Below are 25844 nucleotides of genomic sequence, written 5' to 3'. Positions count from 1 at the left end.
TGCTAAGGATGGTGGAGCAGAGAAGTCCCCAAAGACTTCTTAAAGCTACTATACTGGCCCAGGTATGCCTATATTCTGACCTATTTCATGTGAAAGAATGAAATCTGCATGTTTTAAGCCACTGTGAATAGATTCCTATTATTCATAGCAGAAATAAATCAACCATTAAACTTACCAGTTGCCACTTTATCTTGCTTATGCAGAGACTTCCACCAGCTCAAATGCTGTGGCTTTTATACTGGCAACATGAAATTTGTCATGGAATTAGTTCAAGATTCCATAGTCTTCAAAGCAGTGGCATACCAAGAGTGGAACAATAGGAGTAGACAATCCTTAGTGTATGTAATGAAAGAGTGCACTACCTATAGATTATTTTAAGACTAAAAGTAAAAGTGTATTTTTAGTATCACCATGCACCAGCAATTTTAAATAATCTCAGTAACAGAATATTCCTCCTTGAAAAACATCTTTCATTGGTCAAAACATTAAACAACTATTGTTATTACTGAGTTTTAGTAATATATACATACAGTCTCAAAGCAACTTTTATTACTTATCCTTTAATAATATTGTATTCTACATGGAAGTTGATTCAGAGTTGATTCAGCTGATTCCAGTTGTACACTTGCCACCCCCAACATGCGTACAGATTTTACATGAGTTTCTTTAGTTCATTTTACTTTGAAAAGGTTTGTGTGCATGGGTGCTAAGTCATTTCTATCATATCCAGCTCTTTGTGACCCTATGGACTCCTGGAGGAGCCCACCAGGCTCCTCTGTCCATGGGATTCTCCAGGCAAGAATACTAGAATGGGTTGCTATGCCCTGCTCCAGGGGATTTTCCCCACTCAGGGATAAAACCCATGTCTCTTACATCTACTGCATTGGCAGGTGAGTTCTTTATCACTAGTGCCACCTGGGAAACCCAGATTAAGAAGCATTCAAAGTAGCTTTGGGTGCATTTCATGTCTGCAGATCCCTGTGGGATTAAATGTTCCAGAATTTAAGTAGCAGGTTTGAAGTAAACAAAGATAGCACAATAATTGTAGTCAAAGATACAATGTAAGTTATTTCAATTCTGTCATTTGTGACCAATTAGAGTTTTTATTTGTGTTTAAAATATAGAACAGAGAAAACAATACAAACTATAGAGTGTAGTACTTTTGTTCAATAAGTACAGATTTTAGATCAAATATGAGATGTTACTGAATTTGCATATCTTTAAAATTGAATTATTCTTCTTTTTCATTGTTAATTATTTGGAAATTAAAAAAACAAATCAATAAAATAATTATTAGAACTGATTATTACATGATTACTGAAAATAATTTTGTCACATAGAGAAGAGAGTATTAAAAATGATCCATTCCAGATGTTACATATGTTAAGTGTATCATATCTCCAAAATACTAATAATATACTTAATATTCTCCAGAATCCCAGAAAGCAAGAGACTGACTCATTGATAATCCATACAGAATCAACCCTTAGTTAGCCCACTTAGAGGCCAGGAGCCCAGAGAAGATCATTTGATCATTAACTTAGACACAAAATTCCCTTGCATGCATCTACCCACTCTGTGTTCATTCTAGCTCCACATTCAGCCATCTGAGATTTGGATGACTGGCCAGAAAGGAGAAAGATACAGATCATCTATAATGCTCAGTACAGTCCTTTCATATAGATTATCATCACCCTGGCCCAAGCCACCATCACCTCTAACCTGAACTATTACAAGAGCCACCTCACAGCTCTTTGCTCCACTACAATGTATTATCCTCTTAAAATTTAAGTCAGATTAAGTCCCTCATCTGTTTGAAACCTTCCAAAAATTACCCATCTCACTCAGATTAAATGTCCCCAGGACAGTGGCCTCCTTGTGTTCCTTAAACAAACCAAATGTGCTCTCTCTCTCTCTTTCTCTGGCTGTTTTTTCACCCATTTCACCTAAATATCCCCACAGACCTTGTTCCTTCATTTCCTTCACATATCCACTCAAATGTTTCTTAGTTAGAGAGGTTCAACTGACATCTAATACATTATTCCAACCCTATCTCTATTCTCTTACTAGGTTTTCTTTTTCTTCTTAGAGCTAAGCACCTTCTGACATATTGCATAGTTATTTGTGCAATTGTTTAGTGAGCCCCTTCAACCCCTTGAATGTAAGATATATGATAGCAGAGAATTTCATTTTGTTCACTGCAACCTCCAATACCTAGATCAGTATCAATTCATAGTAGCCTCTGTATTTTTGTTGAATTAATTAAGAAACTCAGTAGCATCTATGAGATAAGGTACTTTGCCCCATTTGATGGATGAGAATACTGAGAATGAAAGAGGTTTGACAACTGTCAAGTGTTTCAGAGTTGAGAAGTATGAAAGCCAGGCCCTTCAATGTCAGACTTGTGATTCTGAGATCAGTGTTCCCTCCACTCGAAGTACTGCCTAACCTAGCACAAACTGACATTGCAGATACAAGCTATGAATAAATACACTGAACAATTTACCATCAAAAGTGAGCTCATATTTTTTTTTCTTTTTTAACACTATCTACTGAGACAGATTTTATTCTGTAAATGCCAACTGTTTTATGTTCAAGGACCTTTGAATAACATGTGACACTTGCAATCAGTTCAACAGTCGAGTGTTCAGTGAAGAACTCTGACTGTAATGAAAAGCTCAATATGAATTTCCAGGGCTTTGAAAATGAAAGAACGAGGAGCAATGACCTTTTGACCAGCCACATTATAAAATGGTGGCTAAATATGCACTCTTATTTTTTCACAATGGACCACTAGTTAAATTTTACCCAACATTTACTCCTAGGAATCTGAGAATCTCAGATCTGGAAGGATTTTGGTAATCATTAATAGCCCCATTTAATAGGTGAGAAAACTGAGGTTCAAAGCACTCCTAGTAAACAGCAGAGCCAAGATTAGAAGTTTCTTGCTTTCCAGGCTGTAATGGAATTTACTACCCCTATCACTTGAATTCTGGCAAACAGTTAAATAAATGCTTTCATTATACAATATTCACTACTTCAGTCCCCTAAAAATATTATGCAATTTCTCCATCAATCTTCAATTACATAGTCTCCACAAGGTTTCTGTTTCCCTCTCTTCTTTCTCATACACGATTAGCAAAACTTCAGATTTCTCTATTAACTTACTCTGTTGTCAATGGGTGGCTCTGGATCCCTACGTTATAATATACTTAGAGGAGAAGGGAAGTATCTCCTAGACCCAGCTTCCAGAAATACTAGGACTTTCATTTTTTTTTAAGGCAAATTTCATGGCATTAGTTCATTATGAAAGAAGTCTTTTACCAAGATCATGACTCTCTGTTCCTTTCTGCCTTTCTCAGCACCATTTGATGATTCTGTGGAGTAGTGGAGAGGGACACTGACAGAGTCAGGAGACTCTTGTGCTGGACTGAGCTTTACCTTCATGGAGCTGTGTGGCCCTGGGCAAGTCTCTCCCACTCTCTGGATCACAACTTTCCTGGATGGACAACACGGGTCTGAAGGTCTTTTCCTGTTCTATTGCTTTCTGGTTCTACAAACATTTGAAATAGCCTTATGGGACCCCACAGAAAGAGGAAGATCTGAGAAGAGTCCCTTGAAGCCCTGGCAAATACAGACTGAATGATTTCAAGAACCACTGAAACAGAGGTCTGAGGAAACTCCTCTGAACACAGTCCTAGCCCACACCAAATTTACGCCTCCCTTCCAGAATGGAAACAAAAAAGGAGTTAAATATCCATTTTTCCCCAAAAGCTTCAGGCTACCTTCCTTCAGCTGCAGGTTATGGGTAGCAGTGGGGAACTGTAGGCTGGCATTGCCATCAGTGCCTGCTCACCCAACCTGACTGACCTCCAAGACTCTCTTGCCGATGCCTCCCAGCTGAAGACAAAGGCATGGTGGCCTCCCATGCCCCAGAGTCCCAAACCAGACTTGAGCTACCCCTCGCTGAGTCAGAGAATCATCAAGATGAAGCCACCACTTCCTCTCTGCAAAGGAAGTCATTCCAAGGTCTCCAGGTAGAGAAGGGAACATAACAGCATACAGTGAACTGTTGGGAGGATGATAGTAAACACACACACAAGCACACACTCCTTGGATGGGGGTGGCAGAGAGAGTTCTAACCGAATGGGGCGGACCCATTTCCAGAATGGCAGGTTCTGTAGCCTCTCCTTGGCAAAGCCTCAAGTGTGGACAGGGTGACCCCAGCCTAGGCAAAGAAAGGCTTTAGGACTCCCCCAGGCAGCTTCTCTGAGAGGGGCTCTCTGGCTCTCCCAGTAAGGGGATACACACAGCCTATTTGGGGGACAATGCAATTCTCCCATACTGCCCCCTGCACAATCCCAGGCTTTGTAACTCCCCCCTTTTTCCCAACCCCGTGCCACCCCCCAGCCTCCCCACCCGCCCCCAGCCAATCCTCTCTCCTGAGAGACTCACTGATCCCAGAGAGTCCCTCTACCCACCCCCTTGCCTCTCTGGTCTGCCAGGTGACCCCCCGCCCCCCAACACACACACACTCTTATCCCACTCCCACTCCGGGGTGGTAAGAAAGGGGACGGAGAAGGGAGGGGGCTTTCCTCACAGGCAGGCGAGCAAAGACTCCTAAAATGGCCACAGCAAGCTTGCTGGTATCTCAAGGACAGCGGAGAGGGCTGTGTGCAGAAGCTAGGGGGCTCACTGCATGGCGGCTGGTGAAGGAACTGGGGGTGGGGCTAGGGGACTGAAGCTGGGGAAGCTGCGGTTATGTTCACTCACCATTCCCGATCCGCCCCTTATCCACTGCATGGTGCTAATGAAGTCCGGCTTCTCGTCAAGGCCCTGGAGGCTGTCGCGGGTTGTTTCAGGCAGGCTGGGCTGGCAGCGCTGGAGCAAGCGAAAGCCCCAGCGCCCCCTCCCCCTCGTTTCCTTCACAGCCCTACAGCCCAATCCCCTCTTCTCTGGACCTCCCCTTCATTCAGGTTTTTCCATCCCTGCAGCAGGCTCTGCCTCTCTGCCCCACAGCTCCCGAGGTGCTTGGCCTGGGGAGATGTGGGAGGGGGGGTTCCCACCGACCGCCTTTGTCCCTTGCCAAGGCTTGAGATCTGGGAGGCAGGGATGCAGGGAGATGATGTGGGTGAATAACCTCCGCACAGGAGAAGGCAGCTGCCACCTCTGCCTGCCTCCGGCTGTGCTGGAGTTAGATGCTGTTTATTGTGGGGCTCCCCAATTGTGTCGAGTCAGCGAAAAGTCTTTTCCAAAGTTGCCAGAGGTGTTCGGCCAGGCTTTGAAATAATACGATCCTGCCCCCGTGAAGCCATGCCAACACTCTCCTGCTTTATCACTTTCATTTCTCAGAACAACCTTGTGGAGGCAGGCATTGGTATATCCATATTACAGATAAATAAGTGGAGGTTTAGATGATGGAAGAGACCTACCTAAGGTCACATAAAAAAGATAGTCTCAACTTTACCCTCTGCAGCTTTCCACGCTTCTTTTTGCTATAGTTCATACAAACACACACACACACACACACACACACACCCTCATGATTCTTCCTGACACCCTCAGGAATATAAAAGGTAGCTTGTTGATGGATGAATTTTCCATTTGCTTATTTTGCTGAGAATAAGTCAAATGAACATCAGCAAAACAGGCAAACGGAGAAACCACCCACCTCTTCAACCCAGACTGGCCCCTCTGCATCTGCTGGGAGTTGATGCTGTTGGTCACATTCATACCTATTATTATTGCATATAGTCTTACAATAACTTTGTGAGGAAGACATTACAGTCAGTGTTAATTAATTAGTCCCTTATTATAGACATGAACATTGAAGACTAGAGAGTGAAAGATATTTGCCCATGGTAGCACAACCAAAGAAGGCAAGAATCCAAGGCTCCTGACCCACAGGGAGGTTCAAGCAAGAAAGGGATTACAAAAAGCAGAGACTGGGGTTACAGCAAGAAGGAATTAAAATATGACATCAGAAAGAAGTGCCTGAAGGCGGTTGGTATGAAGACATCACTGGCATGCCCCACACACTACTTTACTGTCCTCTCCTTTCGAGCAAATGCTCCCCTCTTCATCCAAGGCATTGTTTTGGCCAAACAGAGCTGGCCTAATATCAAAATAACTGCCTTAATGAGTATTCAGTCCTGGGAGGGGTATAAGCAGAAGCTGAATTGTCCTTTGGCAAGGGATTCCTGAATCAAATGGGAACTTAGCCCGGGTGACCTTTCAACTTCCTTTCAAGTCTGATGGTTCAGTATTCAGAGATTCTACAATGTCTCCTCACTGTCTCATCTAGGGACCTTCATTCAGACTGAGGCTCTTGAATGCACCTCCATGGCCAACCAGCCCATTCAACTCTCACGACTCTATAAAAATCTCTTTAAGACCTGACACTAGGCACACAGCCTCTGGAAAGCTTTTCTGAAATACTCTAAGACCTGATTTTATCACCTTTCATCTAAGTTCTATAGTTCCACCTTTAGTTTTCTCAATTGAAAATAATCTTTTACTCACTGATTGTTATAGGCTGAACTGTGCACCCCGCCCCCAAATTCGTATGTTGAAGTGCAAACCCCAGTGCCTCAGAATGTGACTGTATTTGGAGACAGAGTCTTTAAAGAGGTAGTTAAGTAAAAACAAGGTCATTGTATAGGCCCTACTCCAATATGTCTGGTGTCCTTACATGAAGAGGAAATTTGGACATGGAGGCCTTGGAAAAGACTACTTTGATCTTGGACTTTCCAGCCTTTGGAGTTGTAAGAAAGTACATTTATGTTATTTAAGCCACCCAGACTGCAGTACTTCATTATGGTAGCCCTGGCAAATTAATACACTAGTTATGTGTACATTTTTCTATTTAATGTCACTTAAGTGGAAATATGTTTTTTTTTTTTTTTTTTAAGCAGAGGCAATGAATTACTAACCTTGTTATCTCCTACAGTAGTGACTGGCATATAGGAGATATCCAATAAAATTTGGATTTTTTTTAATGGATACATTCAGTCAACAATATTATTGAGGGGATATTTGTATACATATAGCTGATTCATTCATTGTACAGCATAAACTAACACAACATTGTAAAGCAACTGTACTCCAATAAAAAAATAAATAAAAAGACAAAACATAAAAAATATTATTGAGCTTCCTTGTTCCAGGCATTGGGATAGCTATTCAAAATACAAGACAAAGTTCCTCATGGACTTTGTAATCTACTTGAAGTGGAGAAAAGATAAACAACAAAAAAGTAAACAAACAAGGTAATGAAAGGTTGTGACACATGCTTTGAAGGAGATACACCAATTTGTGTGATAGTGAGAAGCCTTGGGATTATAGAAGTTGCCTATATCAATAATGACCCAGTCAGGAAAATACAAACCACTCTAGATATTTCTTCTGAATGGTTTAAATACAGAGAACAAATCACACTGTCAAAACAAAGAAGCCAAATAGGGGATGGTGGGGCAAGCCAACATGTAGCAACCATAGAAAGCTATTACTAGTTTTCTACCCATCTAGAGCTAGATGGGTAATGGGAAAAGGTAACATTGTCAGAACCCAGAAACTGGTATTAAATTGAAGCTAAAAGCATGGGGTGGTTGGCCTGGTGGTGCAGGTGCCATGAATAGAGGAATTGTCCCCAGAAACTAGAGTCACTGAGGAGACTCTGAAGCAGGAGGTAAAGGAATACTCTTCCTCCTGTTCACCAGTCTCCCACAGGCATCTTCCTTTGGACAAAACAAGTGAGATAGCAAGGGAATATGAGAAATTTAGTTTGCAGGAGAAGGGGGAAGAACTGATCTGAGGGCAAATATTTCAGTGTTAATGTATGACATATGTGGAAGAACAGATGTTGATCCCGTAGGCATCAGTTCAGTTCAGTCACTCAGTTATGTCCAACTCTTTGCGACCCCATGAACTGCAGCACGCCAGGCCTCCCTGTCCATCACCAACTCCCGGAGTTCACTCAGACTCACGTCCATCGAGTCAGTGATGTCATCCAGCCATCTCATGCTCTGTCATCCCCTTCTCCTCCTTCCCCCAATCCCTCCCAGCATCAGAGTCTTTTCCAATAAGTCAACTCTTCGCATGAGGTGGCCAAAGTATTGGAGTTTCAGCTTTAGCATCATTCCTTCCAAAGAAATCCCAGGGCTGATCTCCTTCAGAATGGACTGGTTGGATCTCCGTGCAGTCCAAGGGACTCTCAAGAGTCTTCTCCAACACCACAGTTCAAAAGCATCAATTCTTCGGTGCTCAGCCTTCTTCACAGTCCAACTCTCACATCCATACATGACCACAGGAAAAACCAAAGCCTTGACTAGACGGACCTTTGTTGGCAAAGTAATGTCTCTGCTTTTGAATATGCTATCTAGGTTGGTCATAACTTTCCTTCCAAGGAGTAAGCGTCTTTTAATTTCATGGCTGCAACCACTATCTGCAGTGATTTTGGAGCCCTAAAAAATAAAGTCTGACACTGTTTCCACTGTTTCTCCATCTATTTCCCATGAAGTGATGGGACCGGATGCCATGATCTTCGTTTTCTGAATATTGAGCTTTAAGCCAACTTTTCCACTCTCCTCTTTCACTTTCATCAAGAGGCTTTTTAGTTCCTCTTCACTTTATGCCATAAGGGTGGTGTCATCTGCATATCTGAGATTATTGATATTTCTCCTGGCAATCTTGATTCCAGCTTGTGCTTCTTCCAGTCCAGCGTTTTTCATGATGTACTCTGCATATAAGTTAAATAAGCAGGGTGACAATATACAGCCTTGACGTACTCCTTTCCCTATTTGGGCATAGACACTACCAAATCCAGTATGTCTGGAGTGCTATTTGCCTAAAACCTATGAGCAGCTATAGGTGATACAATGAGGTGGCACTAGTGGTAAAGAACCTGCCTGCCAATGCAGGAGACATTTAAGAGACACGGGTTAAATTCCTAGGTCAGGAAGATCCCTTGGAGAAAGGAATGGAAACCCACTCCAGTATTCTTGCCTAGAGAATCCTATGGTCAGAGAAGCCTGGGGTCACAAAGAGTTGGATGCAACTGAAGCAACTTAGCAGGTACCCAATGTAGAAGGTTAGAGTATAAGCTCTGAGGCCAGAACTGCTTGAATTTAATTATTGACTTTGGTAATTACTCAGCCAGATATTTCATGTTCTGCATCTCGATAGTTTTCTTATCTGTGAAATAAGGGTAATAATATTGTCTACTTCACTAGATTGTTTTGAACATTTGATAAATTTGTCCATGGAAAGAAAGTACTTAGCGCAAACCCTGGCAGCCAGTAAGTATTCAGAAAAGGTCTGTGCCCCAGACCTCGCCTTTGAAGTCCTGTGATCTCCCAGAAGCCTATTTGGTAATTAGCCGGGCAGCAGCTCTCAGTGGACAAGTGCCAAATGCTGTCCTCTTTTCAGCCATGAGCAGCATGAGGAGAGAGACAATCATAGGTATGTCCCCAGCTACATTCTCTTTATTTGAGTCCATCGTGATTCAAGGAACTCAGAGGCAGGCTTCTGAGGGCAGAGCTACCAGCGCAAATTAGTCACTATCTAATGTGGCTGTGGCTTTGTGCAGAATAAGGAACTGAATTCGCTACAGTTGGGTAACCTGGTTCAAGTGCCCAGCTTCTCTGCATCACATTTCTCAATTATCCAATGAATAAACTAATCGTCATTTATGTAATAGTCTTCAGTTCAGTTCAGTCACTCAGTCGTGTCTGACTCTTTGTGACTCCATGGACTGCAGCACGCCAAGCCTCCCTGTCCATCACCAACTCCCAGAGTTTTTTTTCCACTGTTTCCCTATCTATTTGCCATGAAGTGATGGGACCAGATGCCACGATCTTAGTTTTCTGAATGTTGAGCTCTAAGCCAACTTTTTCACTCTCCTCTTTCAGTTTCATCAAGAGGCTCTTTAGTTCTTCTTTGCTTTCTGCCATAAGGGTGGTGTCATCTGCATATCTGAAGTTATTGATATTTATCCTGGAAATCTTGATTCTAGCTTGTGCTTCATCCAAATTGTAATAATCTTAAACAATCACTTATGCATATATATCAAAGTTGGCAATGATCTCCAAGATTATCTTCTTCAACATTCTCATTTTAGAGATGATAACATGTTCAGTTCAGTTGCTCAGTAGTGTCCATCTCTTTGTGACCCCATGGACTGCAGCAGGGCAAGAATCCCTGTCGATTACCAGCTCCTGGATCTTGCTCACATTCATGCCCATTGAGTCAGTGATGCCATCAAACCATTGCATCCTATGTCTTCCCCTTCTCCTCTGCCTTCAATCTTTCCCAGCATCAGGGTGTTTGCCAGTGAGTCAGTTCTTCGCATCAGGTGACCAAAGAATTGGAGTTTCAGCTTCAGCATCAGTCCTTCCAATGAATATTCAGGACTGATTTCCCTTAGAGTGGACTGGTTGGATCTCCTTGCAGTCCAAGTGATTCTCAAGAGTCTTCTCCAACACCACAGTTCAAAAGCATTAATTCTTCAGTGTTCAGGTTTTGTTATGGTCCAACTGACATCTATACATGTCTTTGGAAAAACCATAGCTTTGACTAAATGGAACTTGTGGGTAAAATAACGAACTGTCTAGGTTGGTCATAGCTTTTCTTCCAAGGAGCAAGCATCTTTTAATTTCATGCTGCAGTCACCATCTGCAGTGATCTTGGAGCCCAAGAAAATAGTGTCTTACTGTTTTGATTGTTTCCCCGTCTATTTGCCAGGAAGGGATGGGACCAGATGCCATGATATTCATGTTTTTGATTGTTGAGTCTTAAGCCAGCTTTTTCACTCTCCTATTTCACTTTCATCAAGAGGCTCCTTGGTTCCTCTTCACTTTTTACCATAAGGGTAGTGTCATCTGCATATCTGAAGTTATTGATATTTCTCTCAGAAATCTTGATTCCAGCTTGTGCTTCATCCAGCCCAGCATTTTGCATGATGTACATTGCATATAAGTTAAATAAGCAGGGTGACAATATACAGCCTTGACATACTCCTTTGACAATTTTGAATCAATCCATTGTTTCATGTCTGGTTCTAACTCTTGCTTTATGACCTGCATACAGATTTCTCAGGAGGCAGGTAAGGTCATCTGGTATTCCCATCTTGTTAAGAATTTCCCACAGTTTGTTGTGATACACACACACAAAGGCTCTGGCATTGTCAATAAAACAGAAATAGATGTTCTTCTGGAAATCTCTTGCTTTTTCTCTGATCCAATGCATGTTGGCAATTTGATCTCTTGTTCATCTGTCTCTTCTAAATCCAGCTTGAACATCTGGAAGTTCTCTGTTGATGTACTGTCTAAGCCTCATTTGGAGAATATTGAGCCTTATTTTGCTAGCATGTGAGATGAGTGCAACTGTGTGGTAGTTTGAACATTCTTTGGCATTGCCTTTCTTTGGGATTGGAATGAAAACTGATTTTTCCAGTCCTGGGCAACTGCTGAGTTTTCCAAATTTGTTGGCATATTGACAACACTTTTACAGCATAATCTTTTAGGATTTGAAATAGCTCAGCTGGAATTCCATCACTTCCACTAGCTTTGTTCGTAGTGATGCTTCCTAAGGCCCACTTGACTTCAGACTCCAGGATAGCTGGCTCTAGGTGAATGATCATACCATCATAGTTATCTGAGTCATTAAGATCTTTTTTGTATAGTTCTTCTGTATATTCTTGCCACCTCTTCTTAATATTTTCTGCTTCTGTTAGGTCCATACCATTTCTGTGCTTTATTGTGCCCATCTTTTTTTTTTTTTTTTTTATTCTTCCAATTTTATTTTATTTTTAAACTTTACATAATTGTATTAGTTTTGCCAAATATCAAAATGAATCCGCCACAGGTATACATGTGTTCCCCATCCCGAACTCTCCTCCCTCCTCCCTCCCCATACCATCCCTCTGGGCCATCCCAGTGCACCAGCCCCAAGCATCCAGCATCATGCATCGAACCTGGACTGGCAACTCGTTTCCTACATGATATTTTACATGTTTCATTGCCATTCTCCCAAATCTTCCCACCCTCTCCCTCTCCCACAGAGTCCATAAGACTGTTCTATACATCAGTGTCTCTTTTGCTGTCTCGTACACCGGGTTATTGTTACCATCTTTCTAAATTCCATATATATGCGTTAGTATACTGTATTTATTGTGCCCATCTTTGCATGAAATGTTCCCTTGGTATCTCTAATTTTCTTGAAGAGATCTCCAGTCTTTCCCATTCTATTATTTTCCTCTGTTTCTTTGCATTGATCACTGAGGAAGACTTTCTTAACTCTCCTTGCTATTCTTTGGAACTCTGCCTTCAGATGGATTTATCTTTCCTTTTCTCCTTTGCCTTTCACTTCTTTTCTCATCTATTTGTAAGGTCTCCTCAGATAACCATTTTGCCTTTTTGCATTTCTTTTTCTTGGCGATGGTTTGATCATCACCTCCTGTACAATGTCATGAACTTCTGTCCATAGTTCTTCAGGCACTCTGTCTTTCAGATCTAATCCCTTGACTCTATTTGTCACTTCCACTGTATAATCATAAGGGATTTCGTTTAGGTCATAACTGAATGGTCTAGTGATTTTTTCCTACATTCTTCAATTTAAGTCTGAATTTTGCAATAAGGAGTTCATGATATGAGCCACAGTCAGCTCCCAGTCTTGTTTTTGCTGACTGTATAGAACTTCTCCATCTTCAGCCGCAAAGAATATAATCAATCTGATTTTGATATTGCTCATCTGGTGATGTCCATGTGTAGGGTCATCCTTAGTGTTGTTGGAAGAGGGTGTTTACTATGACCAGTGCATTCTCTTCACAAAATTCTGTTAGCATTTGCCCTGTTTCAATTTGTACTCCAAGGCCAAACTTGCCTGTTACTCCAGGTATCTCTTGACTTCCTACTTCTGCATTCCAGCCCCCTATGATAAAAAGGAATTCTTTTTTTTTTTTTTTTTTTGGTGTTATTTCTAGAAAGACTTCACAGAACTGTTTAACCTCAGCTTCTTTGGCATTAGTGGTTGAGGCATAGACTTGGATTACTGTGATATGGAATGGTTGGCTTTGGAAACAGATCATTCTGTCATTTTTGAGATTGCACCCAAGTACTGCATTTTGGACTCTTCTGTTGACTATCAGGGCTACTCCATTTCTTCTAAGAGATTGTTACCCACTGCAGTAGATATAATGGTCATCTGAATTAAATTTGCCCATTCTGGTCCATTTTAGCTCACTGATTCCTAAAATGTCAATGCTCACTCTTGCCATCAGCTATTTGAGCATTTCCAATTTACCTTGATTCACAGACCTAAAATTCCAGGTTCTTATGTACTATTGTTCTTTACAGCATTGGACTTTAGTTCCGTCCCCAGTCACATCACAACTGGGCATTGTTTTCACTTTGGTTCCATCTCTTCATTCTTTCTGGAGTTATTTCTTCACTCTTCTCCAGGAGCATACCGGGCACCTACCAACCTGGGGAGCTCATCTTTCAGTGTCATATCTTTTTGCCTTTCATACTGTTCAGGGGATTCTCAAAGCAAGAATACAAAAGTGATTTGCCATTCCCATCTCCAGTGTACCACCTTTTGTCAGAACTCTCCACCATGACCCGTCTGTCTTGGGTGGCTCTAGATGGCTCATATGGCCCATAGTTTCATTGAGTTAGACAATGCTGTGGTCTGTGTGATCTGTTTGGTTATTTTTCTGTGACTGACAATCAAATGTAGCCTCCAAGAATAAATGTAATTCCCAGAGTCACAGAGTAAGTTAATGGCTGAACTGGAATGAGACTAAGACCTTTGATTCTTGACAGAGAGTGGAATGTGGCAGTGAAAAAAGATAAAAGTTAAATGTACACAACTACTATGATGCTAGTATTGAGAGTCCAATGCTCAAATCCACCTTATAACCTCTGATGTCTTGACAAAATATTATTTACATATATCATTTATCTATTCTTGTTTATTCATTTGTAAATTCAATAAATATGGCTGCTTATGTGGCAGGCATAGTATGTTAACCACTGATTATATAACAATGAACAAAACAGACACCATTGGTGCCTTCATTTCTATCCAATAAACAAGTAAATGAGGTAAATAAATGTTAATACAGAAGGTGACAAATGCTATGAGAGAAATAAAGTGAAAGAATCAAGAGTCACTGTGAGGGAAGACAGAATTTAGATTAAAAAGGTTTCTCCAAGGAGATGACATTTAAGTTGAGGACTATAGCCTGAATGTGAGCCAACCATGTAAAGAGGTAGGGGGAAAGTATTCCAGGCATAGAAAACAGAAAGTCCAAAAGATTCGACTTTCCAGCTGGCATTAGGGGTAAAGAACCCACCTGCCATTGCAGGAGACACAAGGACATGCGGGTTCAATTCCTGAGTTGGGAAGATCCCCTGGAAGAGGGCATGACAATCTACTGCAGTATTCTTACCTGGAAAATCCCATGGACAGAGAAACATGGCAGACTACACAGTCCATAGTGTTGCAAAGAGTCAAACATGATTGAAGCGACTTTGCATGCATGCGCACAGAGAGCCCCAGGAATTAGAAGCCCAGTGAGGCTGAAACATAGAAAGAAAATAGGAGAGTGTAGGAGACATATTTGACAGAAACATTTCATATAAAACCTTTATTTTGAGAACAACAGGGAGAGAATGGAACCCTACTCCAGTACTCTTGCCTGGAAAATCCCATGGATGGAGGAGCCTGGTAGGCTGCAGTCCATGGGGTCGCACAGAGTCGGACATGACTGAGGCGACTTAGCAGCAGCAGCAGCAGCAGCAAGCAAGAGAATGAGTCGATCTGATTTACATTTGTATTGTAAAGACCACTTAGGTTGTTAAATGATAAACAAATTGATAGAGAGACAATAGGTTGAAGCTGTTGTAGTCATCCAGGAAAAAGATGATGTATCTTGTGATGGAAAGGCAGTGAAGATGATAAATAGAGGTAAAAATATTTGAGATATATTTTAGAAGTAGAAACAACAGAACTTGTGATGGGTTGTATGTAGAGTATGAGGCAAAGAGAGGAGAAATTAAGGATGCCTTTAGGTTTCTGGCTTGAACAACTGGGTAGATGGTTGCACCATTTGCTGATATGAAGAGACTAGAATAAACAGATTTGAGGAGGGGAGGAAATCAAGACTTCCATTTTTGATGTGTTAAGTGTGAGCTATACTTGAGTCATATTGTTAGAAGAGATGTCAGAAAGACAATGGGATATACAAGCCTAGACCTCAGGAGCAAATATCTGCTGGGAAATATACATTTTGGAGTCATCCTCAGGTAGACAGGATGAGATTATCCAGAGAGAGAATGTAGGTAGGAAAGGGTCCTGGACCCTCAAGAATTAGACTAATGTTGAGAGGGAGGGGTCAAAAATGGAGACTGAGAAGTAGTGGTCAGTACAGTAGAAAGAAAACCAGAAGAAATCTTATTCACACAAAAAAGTTCTGAGAAATGACACTGAGAACTTGAGTGGATGATGATATTAATAGAGATATGACCATTGTATTGGTAAGACAGTCATAGCCATTGGTCTTAAGAAGAGTAGCTTCATTAGCACAAAGGTAACAGAAGTCATCCTGGAATGAGCTGAGGAGTGAATGAGGGGGAAAAGAGTTAATGAAGGTAAAGAAGTTGGAAGAGCATAGATATCTCTTTGAAAAGTTTTGCGCTGAAGGGAATAGGAAATAGGGTAATATTTGAAATGGTATGTGTGATCAAGTTGTTCTTTTTTAAAATTTAAATAAGAGTTTAAGAGCATGCTTATATGATGATGAGGGTGAGAAGGAAAGGTTGATGACACAGGACCTTGCTACTTGAAGCATGGTCCACAGACCAACAGCCTTATCATCACCTGGACACTTATTATAAACATAGACCTCAGGCCCCATCCCAGACCCACTGAATCACTATCTGCATTTAACTAGAAATCCAGGTGATTTGCATGTATTTTAAATTCTCAGAGGCACTGGTTCAGCAGAAGGGATACTTGCAGGAGCAAAGGCCTCAAGAAGGTGATAGGGAAAGTCCAGAGCATAAGACATGTTACTTGCTCTTGGCAGGAACAGAGCTACTTCTTATACTCTAGCAAGAAGGAAGAAAAAAAATGCACAAGGGTGCAAGTGCTTCGGAGCAAGTATGTAATAGTCCTCTAAGAGCAATGGTTCTCAGTCTCAGTTACACACTGGAATCATGAGAGGAGATTTAAACAGGAAGTGTTGAGTGTCCAGCTGAGACTTGTGGTAAAGCAAAATTAGTCAGCTCAACCGTGGGACTTTTTATTCAGTTTCCCTTGCTGTTCAAGCACAGGTACAGAAAGGATAGGTGGTTGGTTAAATCTGGGGTAGATTTGCCAGGAAAACACAATAGGAAAAGAAATGGGAAATAGAGCTGAAAATGTTTTCAAGGAATTGATAATAATAACAGACCAGGTAACCTAAGTTGGACAGAAAAGAAAAGACATGAGAAGGGATGATGAGTATGGGTTAGGTTAATGACATTATATATCTTGATGATGTGGAAGAATTGCTGGAGTAGATGCACCAGTGTAAGTGGGCTGGAAGAATAGGAAAATGATCAGCGGGGAAATGCCTGATATTGAGATTCTGGAGGCAATTCATTGAGATATTTGCTATAACAAGATCAAAGATTACCACAGGAGTTTTCTGACTGAGGAGATGAAAGTGAGGCCAGGGTTGAATAAGCCAACTACAGGAATATTGAGGTTAGACAGACCAGAGAAAGATGAAAACAAGTGATGCTACAGGAGCTAAAGTCTTCAATGAATGAGGAAGAATATCCAGAAAGATACTCTACCAGCTAACAATTATGCTTAAAGCACCTACTATGTGCCAAGTTTTGTTCTAGGTACTAGGGATACAGAAGTGAAAAACACATATTAGATCTCTATTCTCAGGGAGCTTATATTATAATGAAGAGATTTAGATATTAAACTCCCAAAACAATAAGTTAATATTAGGTACTGAATACTTATTATGAAAATAATAAACAGTTCAGTTCAGTTCAGTCACTTAGTCGTGTCTGACTCTTTGTGACCCCATGAAACACAGCACGCCAGGCCTCACTGTCCATCACCAACTCCCGGACCCCACCCAAACCCATGTCCATTGAGTCGGTGATGCCATCCAACCATCTCATCCTCTGTCGTCCCCTTCTCCTCCTACCCTCAATCTTTCCCAGCATCAGGGTCTTTTCAAATGAGTCAGCTCTTCGCATCAGGTGGCCAAAGTATTGGAGTTTCAGCTTCAATATCAGTCCTTCCAATGAACTCCCAGGACTGATCTCCTTTAGGATGGACTGGTTGGATCTCCTCGCAGTCCAAGGGACTCCCAAGAGTCTTCTCCAAAGCTTCAAAAGCATCAGTTCTTCGGCGCTCAGCTTTCTTCACAGTCCAACTCTCACATCCACACATGATCACTGGAAAAACCATAGCCTTGACTAGATGGATCTTTGTTGGTAAAGTAATGTCTCTGCTGTTGAATATGCTATCTAGGTTGGTCATAACTTTCTTTCCAACGAGTAAGCGTCTTTTAATTTCATGGATGCAATCACCATCTGCAGTGATTTTGGAGCCCAGAAAAATAAAGTCAGCCACTGTTTCCACTGTTTTCCCATCTATTTCCCATGAAGTGATGGGACCAGATGCCATGATCTTCGTTTTCTGAATGTTAAGCTTTAAGCCAACTTTTTCACTCTCCTCTTTCACTTTCATCAAGAGGCTTTTTAGTTCCTCTTAACTTTCTGCCATAAGGATGGTGTCATCTGCATATCTGAGGTTATTGATATTTCTCCCGGCAATCTTGATTCCAGCTTGTGCTTCCTCCAGCCCAGCTTTTTTCATGATGTACTCTGCATATAAGTTAAATAAGCAGGGTGACTAGATACAGCCTTGACATACTCCTTTTCCTATTTGGAACTAGTCTGTTGTTTCATGTCCAGTTCTAACTGTTGCTTCCTGACCTGCATACATGTTTCTCAAGAGGCAGATCAAATGGTCTGGTATTCCCATCTCTTTCAGAATTTTCAGCAGTTTATTGTGATCCACACAGTCAAAGGCTTTGGCATAGTCAATAAAGCAGAAATAGATGTTTTTCTGGAACTCTCTTCCTTTTTTGATGATCCAGTGGATGTTGGCAATTTGATCTCTGGTTCCTTTGCCTTTTCTAAAGCCAGCTTGAACATCTGGAAGTTCATGGTTCACATATTGCTGAAGCCTAGCTTGGAGAATTTTAAGCATTACCAGTGTGTGAGATGAGTGTAATTGTGTGGTAGTTTGAGCATTCTTTGGCATTGCCTTTCTTTGGGATTGGAATGAAAACTGACTTTTTCCAGTCCTGTGGCCACTGATGAGTTTTCCAAATTTGCTGGCATATTGAGTGCAGCACTTTCACAGCATCATCTTTAAGGATTTGAAATAGCTCAACTGGAATTCCATCACCTCCACTAGCTTTGTTCATAGAGATGCTTCCTAAGCCCCACTTGACTTTGCATTCCAGGATGTCTGGCTCTTGGTGAGTGATCACACCATTGTGATTATCTGGGTTGTGAAGATCTTTTTTGTACAGTTCTTCTGTGTATTCTTGCCTACTTCACATTCCAGCATGTCTGGCTCTAGGTCAGTTATCACATCATCGTGATTATCTGGGTCATGAAGATCTTTTTTGTACAGTTCTTCTGTGTATTCTTGCCTACTCTTCTTAATATCTTCTGTTAGGTCCATACCATTTCTGTCCTTTATTGAGCCCATCTTTGCATGAAATGTTCCCTTGGTATCTCTAATTTTCTTGAAGTGATCTCTAGTCTTTCCCATTCTGTTGTTTTCCTCTATTTCTTTGCATTGCTCACTGAGGAAGGCTTTCTTATCTCTCCTTGCTATTCTTTGGAACTCTGCATTCAGATGTTTATATCTTTCCTTTTCTCCTTTGCTTTTTGCTTCTCTTCTTTTCACAGCTATTTGTAAGGCCTCCTCAGACAGCTATTTTGCTTTTTTGCATTTCTTTTTCTTGGGGATGGTCTTGATTGCAGTCTCCTGTACAGTGTCATGAACCTCCGTCCATAGTTCATCAGGCACTCTATCACATCTAGTCCCTTAAATCTAGTTCTCATTTCCACTGTATAGTCATAAGGGATTTAATTTAGGTAATACCTGAATAAACAGGGTGATATAATAAAATGTAACTGAGAAAGGAAAACATTATTTTAGCTAGGTGGCCAAAGAAGGCCTCTCTGAGGAGATGACATCGGAGTTGACACCACAATGATAAGAAACCAGCTGGAACTTCCCTAGTGGTCCAGTGGTTAAAAATATGCCTTGCAATTCAGGGGACATGGATTTGATCCCTGGTCAGAGAACTAATATTCCACATGCCACAGAGCAACTAAGCCTGCATGCTGCAACTACTGAGCCCATGTGCTCCAAAGCCCACACCCCACAACTAGAGAGCCCACATGCTGCAACTATTGAAGTCCTCACACTCTGGAACTTGCATGTCACAACTACTGAGACTGGGTGCCACAACTAGAGAGAGTCCGTGCACCACAAGGAAAGATCACATGACATAATGAAGATCCTGTGTGCTGCAACTAAGATCGGACACAGCAAAATAAATTAATTAGTTAATTTAAAAAATGAGCTGGGGGAAGAACATTCCAAACAACAGGAACAACAAAAGCAAAGGCTCAGAACTGGAAATTAGACTGATATGTGTGAGGGGCAGAAAAAGATCAACATGGCAGAATGTAGTAAAACACAAGACAGTGGTGGGAGATAATGTCAGAGAAGCAGGCAGGACCAGAATATCAGGAGAGGAAAGTAAAAAAGAAAGGAGAGTTGGTGCCAGATGCAGATGACTTGTGCTTCCAAGGAGTTGAGAGTTTTGAAGGCAGGAGAGGAAGAAGTGCTAAACACGATAGATGTCATCCCAAATAAGCAAAAACAGGGAAGAATTTAAAGCAAGATGTTAGTGCAATAGGAAAAGTGTGTATAGGTATATATCTAAATATATAGACTTAATATACATTGGCTTAGACTTTGAGAAGAAAAATCCAACTAGATGAATTTTTAAGGTCATCTATCCCTTTGCTGCTACTCAAAGTCTGGAGCTCAGACCAGTGATATCAGCATCACCTGGGAGTTTATTAGAAATGCAGACTCCCAGGTCCACCCCAGACGTACTGACTTAACACCAGTATTTTTACTAAATTCCTAGTGATTCACATGCACATTAAAGCGTAGAAAGCCCATCTCTAGACCAAACTCATGCCACTAGGTTGGAGTCATTGAGGTAATTTTCCTTGCTAAAAAAAGGGTAGGAAACATCTTCATGTATATATGGATGCATAATTAATAGTCAGAGATGTTGAGATCAGCTAAGGTTCCTGATTTGGGGAAGAAGGTTTGCTGAACATGTGTACTCCCGTTTCTTCTGAGGGAACATCAGCGAAGATAGTCACTTGTCTAGGAACACAATTCCTCATCCTTAAGCTCCCCAAGCAGCTCAATGATCTTGCAGATCCAAGCCACAGTAGAGATCCAGTGGATCATGAGACACTTGAAATAAGCTCTTAATGTAGCTTCAAGCAGCCCAAGGAAGAGCAGGAAGGAAATAGTCACACTTGTCTTTCTTCAGGCCTCAGCAGGCAGAGCTGAGGCTAGAGCTGCTACAGAAATCACTTCCCTGAAATGTAAGGGTCCTTGGCCCAACTGCCTTCCCCCAAGGCAACTTTAGCTTGATCACAGCCACAAGTCAGATGAAAAGCCTATTCCTTCCTCTGTGGTAGAGATCCATTAGTTACTCTTCTCCTGTAAGCTCTCCATAGGGTCTTTACTCTTAAATTTAGATAAATAAAATAATTTCACATTCATTTCAGTCAAACCCTTTTCCTAGCACTCACCTCTTTCCTCCTTCTCTCCCTCTTCTCTTTCTCCCATATGCTATGCCTTTCAGCCTCAAACAACTTCTTCTTTATCTAAGAGATTTTCTTTCCTATTCAAAAATACACTATTCATTTTTAGTTACAAAGATAGGAGCTGAAATAACTGCATGAACTACTAGCTTCAGTTGGGTGAACAGAAAAAATCCCCATCTGGGCAGAGGTATTGCCTGTGTATCTGCTCAAAGATTCTCTGGCAAAACAAACTCACATGTTGATGTTCAACCTTATGAAGTGATGAGTTTCCCATTATTGAAGGCAACAAAGTAGAGTCTGGAAGAACACCTGCCAGAGATGCTGTAGAATGAATCTTCCATTGATGGAAGGGTGTGTTAGAGAACCGTGCAAAGAAGTCAGTGAGCCAAGATGAAAAAAACACTGGACTGGGAGTCAGATGACTGCTGAGTTGCTGTGTGACCTTGGACAAGCCATTCAGACTTTTTACCTGTCAAATGTTGTTGTTAGAGTCTTTTAATGCTTTTTGATCTGTGGTTTTACAAAGTGTAGAGAATGTCCTTCAGAGGCCACTTCTTTTTCTGGAGGACATGAAGGAGGCTGAGTAGGAGGAGCTCTGGGCCCCACTTCAACCAAGTAGTTCTCCTTTCATCTGCTTAATGCATTAAATTTCTAGCTAAGATTCTGGTTAAACAAAGCATCCCTGCTGCTAAAAACAAACCAAGACTACATCAAAGGCTGAAAATGGAAAGTCTGGCCAACAGCCCACCAGTGCTTTAAGTTTTGGGATGCTCAACAAATATATATGGATATACATTTTTAATTGGGATATTTCATATAAAATATGAAGTTCCAGCTTCTCTAGAAACATCAGAAGGTCTGGCAGCCTAGGGCTGGTATTCCCACCATACAGCCATCAGCTTAGCTAAGTGGCAGCTTCCTTCTTTAGAGCCAATGTGCCTGACTACTGGCCCCTATCTAGCCTCTGCGGACATCTGAGTGGTGATTCCTGCTTTCTAGGGCTCTCTGACCTTCTGCTTCTTTACCTCTTCATAGTTCCAGGGGGGCTTCCCAGGTGGGGCTAGTGGTAAAGAACCCACCTGCTAATGCAGGAGTTGTGGGTTTGATCCCTGTGTCAGGAAAATCCCCTGGAGGAGGGCATGCCAACCCACTCTAGAATTCTTGCCTAGAGAATCCCATGGACAGAGGAGCCTAGTTGGCTATAGTGCATAGAGTTGCAAAGAGTCAGACATGACTGAAGTGACTTAGCATGCAGACACAGTTTCAGACAAACTCAGAATGGGATGATTTAGGAATGATTTTGTCTGTATAGGGATGTAGTCCATGAAGAGCAATGCCTTTAAAATTTTAATATTCACGGATGTTCTGAATGAATATTCTGACTCAGTTTGGTCTGGCATGGAACCTAAGGTTCTGCATTTCTAATAGATTATCAGGTGATACAGATACTACTGACCCATGGCCCACACTTACAGAAGTGAGAGGCCAATAGAAAAAGTAAAGAAGAAGCAAGAGCCATGGGCTCCAGTCCCAATTCTCATTGAGAGCTTCTCTGAGAAAACTACTAAATCTTCTGCTAACCATTCCCCAGGCCTGGGGATGGTAAGAGTGGGATGGTCAGAGGACAAGAAGAGACTCTTCCAGCCAGAGGCATGCTTGGCCAGGAAAAGCATTGCAAAGAAAATCAGCAAGGTGTCCATTTACCAGAAGGTACGTTTCCTTCAAGAACACTTGGCCCCCCACCCCCTGACTCCCATCAACCTAGATGACTTGAGTCACCTCTCAGTTTCCAAATTCTGACTCCTGAACTTCAAGGACATTTTTTTTTTTCCTGGTGAAGGTGCTGAGGACAGTCAAGGGAGAGGGGAGAAAAAAAGGAGGGAGAAATGGGAGAAAAAGAAGAGGAAATGAAGAGAATAAGTAGAAAAATAAGGTAATAAGGAGGAGAGGTAAAAGGATGAAGTGATGGAGGGAGAAAAAGGAGGGTAAAGAAGTTAGAGGAGGAAGCAGTGGTAGATGAGGAAGGGGAAAAGGGAAAGAAGAAGAGGGAGGAGGAGGTGGGAGGAAAGGAAAGGAGGAAGAATCGGAAAGAGGTGAGCTTAAGAGGTCAAGGCTAAGACTTTTCCTAAAGGCTCCCTCCTTGCTACATTCCATCCTCATCTGACCACTCCTCACAGCAGAATATCTTCACAGCAGGATCCAGAGTCGGACACGACTGAGCAACTGAACTGAACTGAATTGAAGGTCCCTTTCAATGATCTTCTGAAATGCTATGGCAACAGGACAAGGTGACTGCATTCAGCCTAGCCTCCTAGCTTACCTATGATGCAATGTTTCTTCTTCCTCACCAGTTGCATAGCGGGAGACACCCATCCACACCCATGCTTCCTCTTCCTGGTATAGGTGGATTAACAGAATTCATCAGGCTTCTGTGGAAGTCCAGAGGTGAGGGGTAAACCAGGAAGGAAGAGAGAAGGCATCACCTATACATATACATACAATTAGTTGCCAAGTCCTGTTGGCTCTGCCCCTATGGCATTTTTTCTTTATCCCCTCCTTCCCATACTTATAACAGTTGCTTCAGGCCAAGCCTTTATTTCTCTTCTGACCATCACATCAACTGCTTAAGTGCCAATATACCTCCATTTTTGCTGCCGTCCAATCCATTCTCACTCTACTTCCAGAGTTAGAGCCCTAAAGCATTATTTGATCTTCCTCTCATGAAACATTTTTTAATGAATCCTCATGGCTTACAAAACGAAGCTCAAACTATTTAAAAAGATATTAACAAGTCTCTATAACCTGGCCCTAGATCTTCTAAATACTCTTTAGTCTCTCTGAGTATCTACAGTTTCCAGCTCACATGCTTTTAAAATAATATCATGTGATATACAAGCAGCTCATGCAGTTCAATTCCAGAAAAATAAACGACCCAATCAAAAAATGGGTCAAAGAACTAAACAGACATTTCTCCAAAGAAGACATACATATGGCTAACAAATACATGAAAAGAGGCTCAACAACACTCATGATCAGAGAAACGCAAATCAAAATCACAATGAGGTACCATCTCATGCCAGTCAGAATCAGTTCAGTTCAGTTCAGTTCAGTCGCTCAGTCTTGTCCAACTCTTTGCAACCCCATGAACTGCAGCACGCCAGGCCTCCCTGTCCATCACCAACTCCTGGAGTTCACTCAGACTCATGTCCATTGAGTCAGTGATGCCATCCAGCCATCTCATCCTCTGTCGTCCCCTTCTCCTCCTGCCCCCAATCCCTCCCAGCATCAGAGACTTTTCCAATGAGTCAACTCTTCACATGAGGTGGTCAAAGTACTGGAGTTTCAGCTTCAGCATCATTCCTTCCAAAGAAATCCCAGGGCTGATCTCCTTCAGAATGGACTGGTTGGATTTCCCTGCAGTCCAAGGTACTCTCAAGAGTCTTCTCCAACACCACAGTTCAAAAGCGTCAATTCTTCAGCATTCAGCTTTCTTCACAGTCCAACTCTCACATCCATACATAACCACTGGAAAAACCATAGCCTTGACTAGATGGACCTTTGTTGGCAAAGTAATGTCTCTGCTTTTCAATATGCTATCTAGGTTGGTCATAACTTTTCTTCCAAGGAGTAAACATCTTTTAATTTCATGGCTGCAGTCACCATCTCACACGCTAGTAAAGTAATGCTCCAAATTCTCCAAGCCAGGCTTCAGCAATACATGAACTGTGAACTTCCAGATGTTCAAGCTGGTTTTAGAAAAGGCAGAGGAACCAGAGATCAAATTGCCAACATCCACTGGATCATCAAAAAAGCAAGAGAGTTTCAGAAAAACATCTATTTCTGCTTTATTGACTATGCCAAAGCCTTTGACTGTGTGGATCACAATAAACTGTGGAAAATTCTGAAAGAGATGGGATACCAGACCACCTGACCTCCCAGTCAGAATGGCTGCTGTCAAAAGTCTATAAACAATAAATGCTGGACAGGATGCAGAGAAACAGGAACCCTCTTACACTGTTCTTGGGAATGCAAACTAGTACAGCCACTATGGAGAACAGTGTGGAGATTCCTTAAAAAACTGGAAATACAACTGCCATATGACCCAGCAGTTCCACTGCTGGGCATACACACTGAGGAAAACAGAAATGAAAGAGACACATGTACCCCAATGTTCATCTCAGCACTCTTTATAATAGCCAGGACATGGAAGCAACCTAGATATCCATCAGCAGACGAATGGATAAGAAAGCTGTGGTACATATACACAATGGAGTATAACTCAGCCATTGAAAAGAATACATTTGAATCAGTTCTAATGAGGTAGATGAAACTGGAGCCTATTATACAGAGTGAAGTAAGCCAGAAAGAAAAACACCTATACAGTACACTAACATATAATACAGTATATGTTATATATATAGCATATATATAGAATTTAGAAAGATGGTAATGATAACCCTGTATGGGAGACAGCAAAAGAGACACAGATGTATAGAACAGTCTTTTGGACTCTGTGGGAGAGGGCAAGGGTGGGATGATTTGGAAGAATGGCATTGAAACATGTATAATATCATATGTGAAACGAATCGCCAGTCCAGGTTCAATGCATGATATAGGATGCTTAGGGCTGGTGCACTGGAATGACACAGGGGGATGGTATGCAGAGGGAGGTGGGAGGGGGGTTCAGGATGGGGAACACGTGTACACCCGTGGCGGATTCATGTTGATGTATGGCAAAACCAATACAATATTGTAAAGTAATTAGCTTCCAATTAAAATAAATAAATTTATATTAAAAAAAAGAAAGAGATACGTGTACCCCAATGTTCATCACAGCACTGTTTACAATAGCTTGGACATGGAGGCAACCTAGATGCCCACTGGCAGACA

At 41.7% G+C, this 25844-nt stretch overlaps 1 protein-coding gene across 15 annotated transcripts in view; it reads right to left on the bottom strand.

The window, feature by feature from the left end:
• The window catches only part of ARHGEF9 (Cdc42 guanine nucleotide exchange factor 9), a 554493-nt gene that overhangs the window by 216002 nt on the left and 312647 nt on the right, over positions 1 to 25844 (bottom strand). Inside the window, exon 1 of one of the 15 annotated variants that reach the window (XM_070366274.1) lies at positions 23275 to 23366. The exons of 13 other annotated variants lie outside the window; for them this stretch is intronic. Coding sequence is in view for 1 of the 2 variants with exons in the window: in XM_070366271.1 (XP_070222372.1) it covers positions 4774 to 4803 (30 nt within the window). In the remaining variant the exon portion in view is untranslated. Of the gene's footprint in view, positions 1 to 4773; positions 5572 to 23274; positions 23367 to 25844 lie in introns of those variants that run through there. One more of the 15 variants, XM_070366271.1, reaches the window with a different exon arrangement.

This window comes from Bos mutus, chromosome X (assembly GCF_027580195.1).
Source record: "Bos mutus isolate GX-2022 chromosome X, NWIPB_WYAK_1.1, whole genome shotgun sequence".
Classification (NCBI taxonomy): Eukaryota; Metazoa; Chordata; class Mammalia; order Artiodactyla; family Bovidae; genus Bos; species Bos mutus.
The sequence above is the reverse complement of the archived record's forward strand: the minus strand, read 5'-3'. Positions and strand labels throughout refer to the sequence as shown.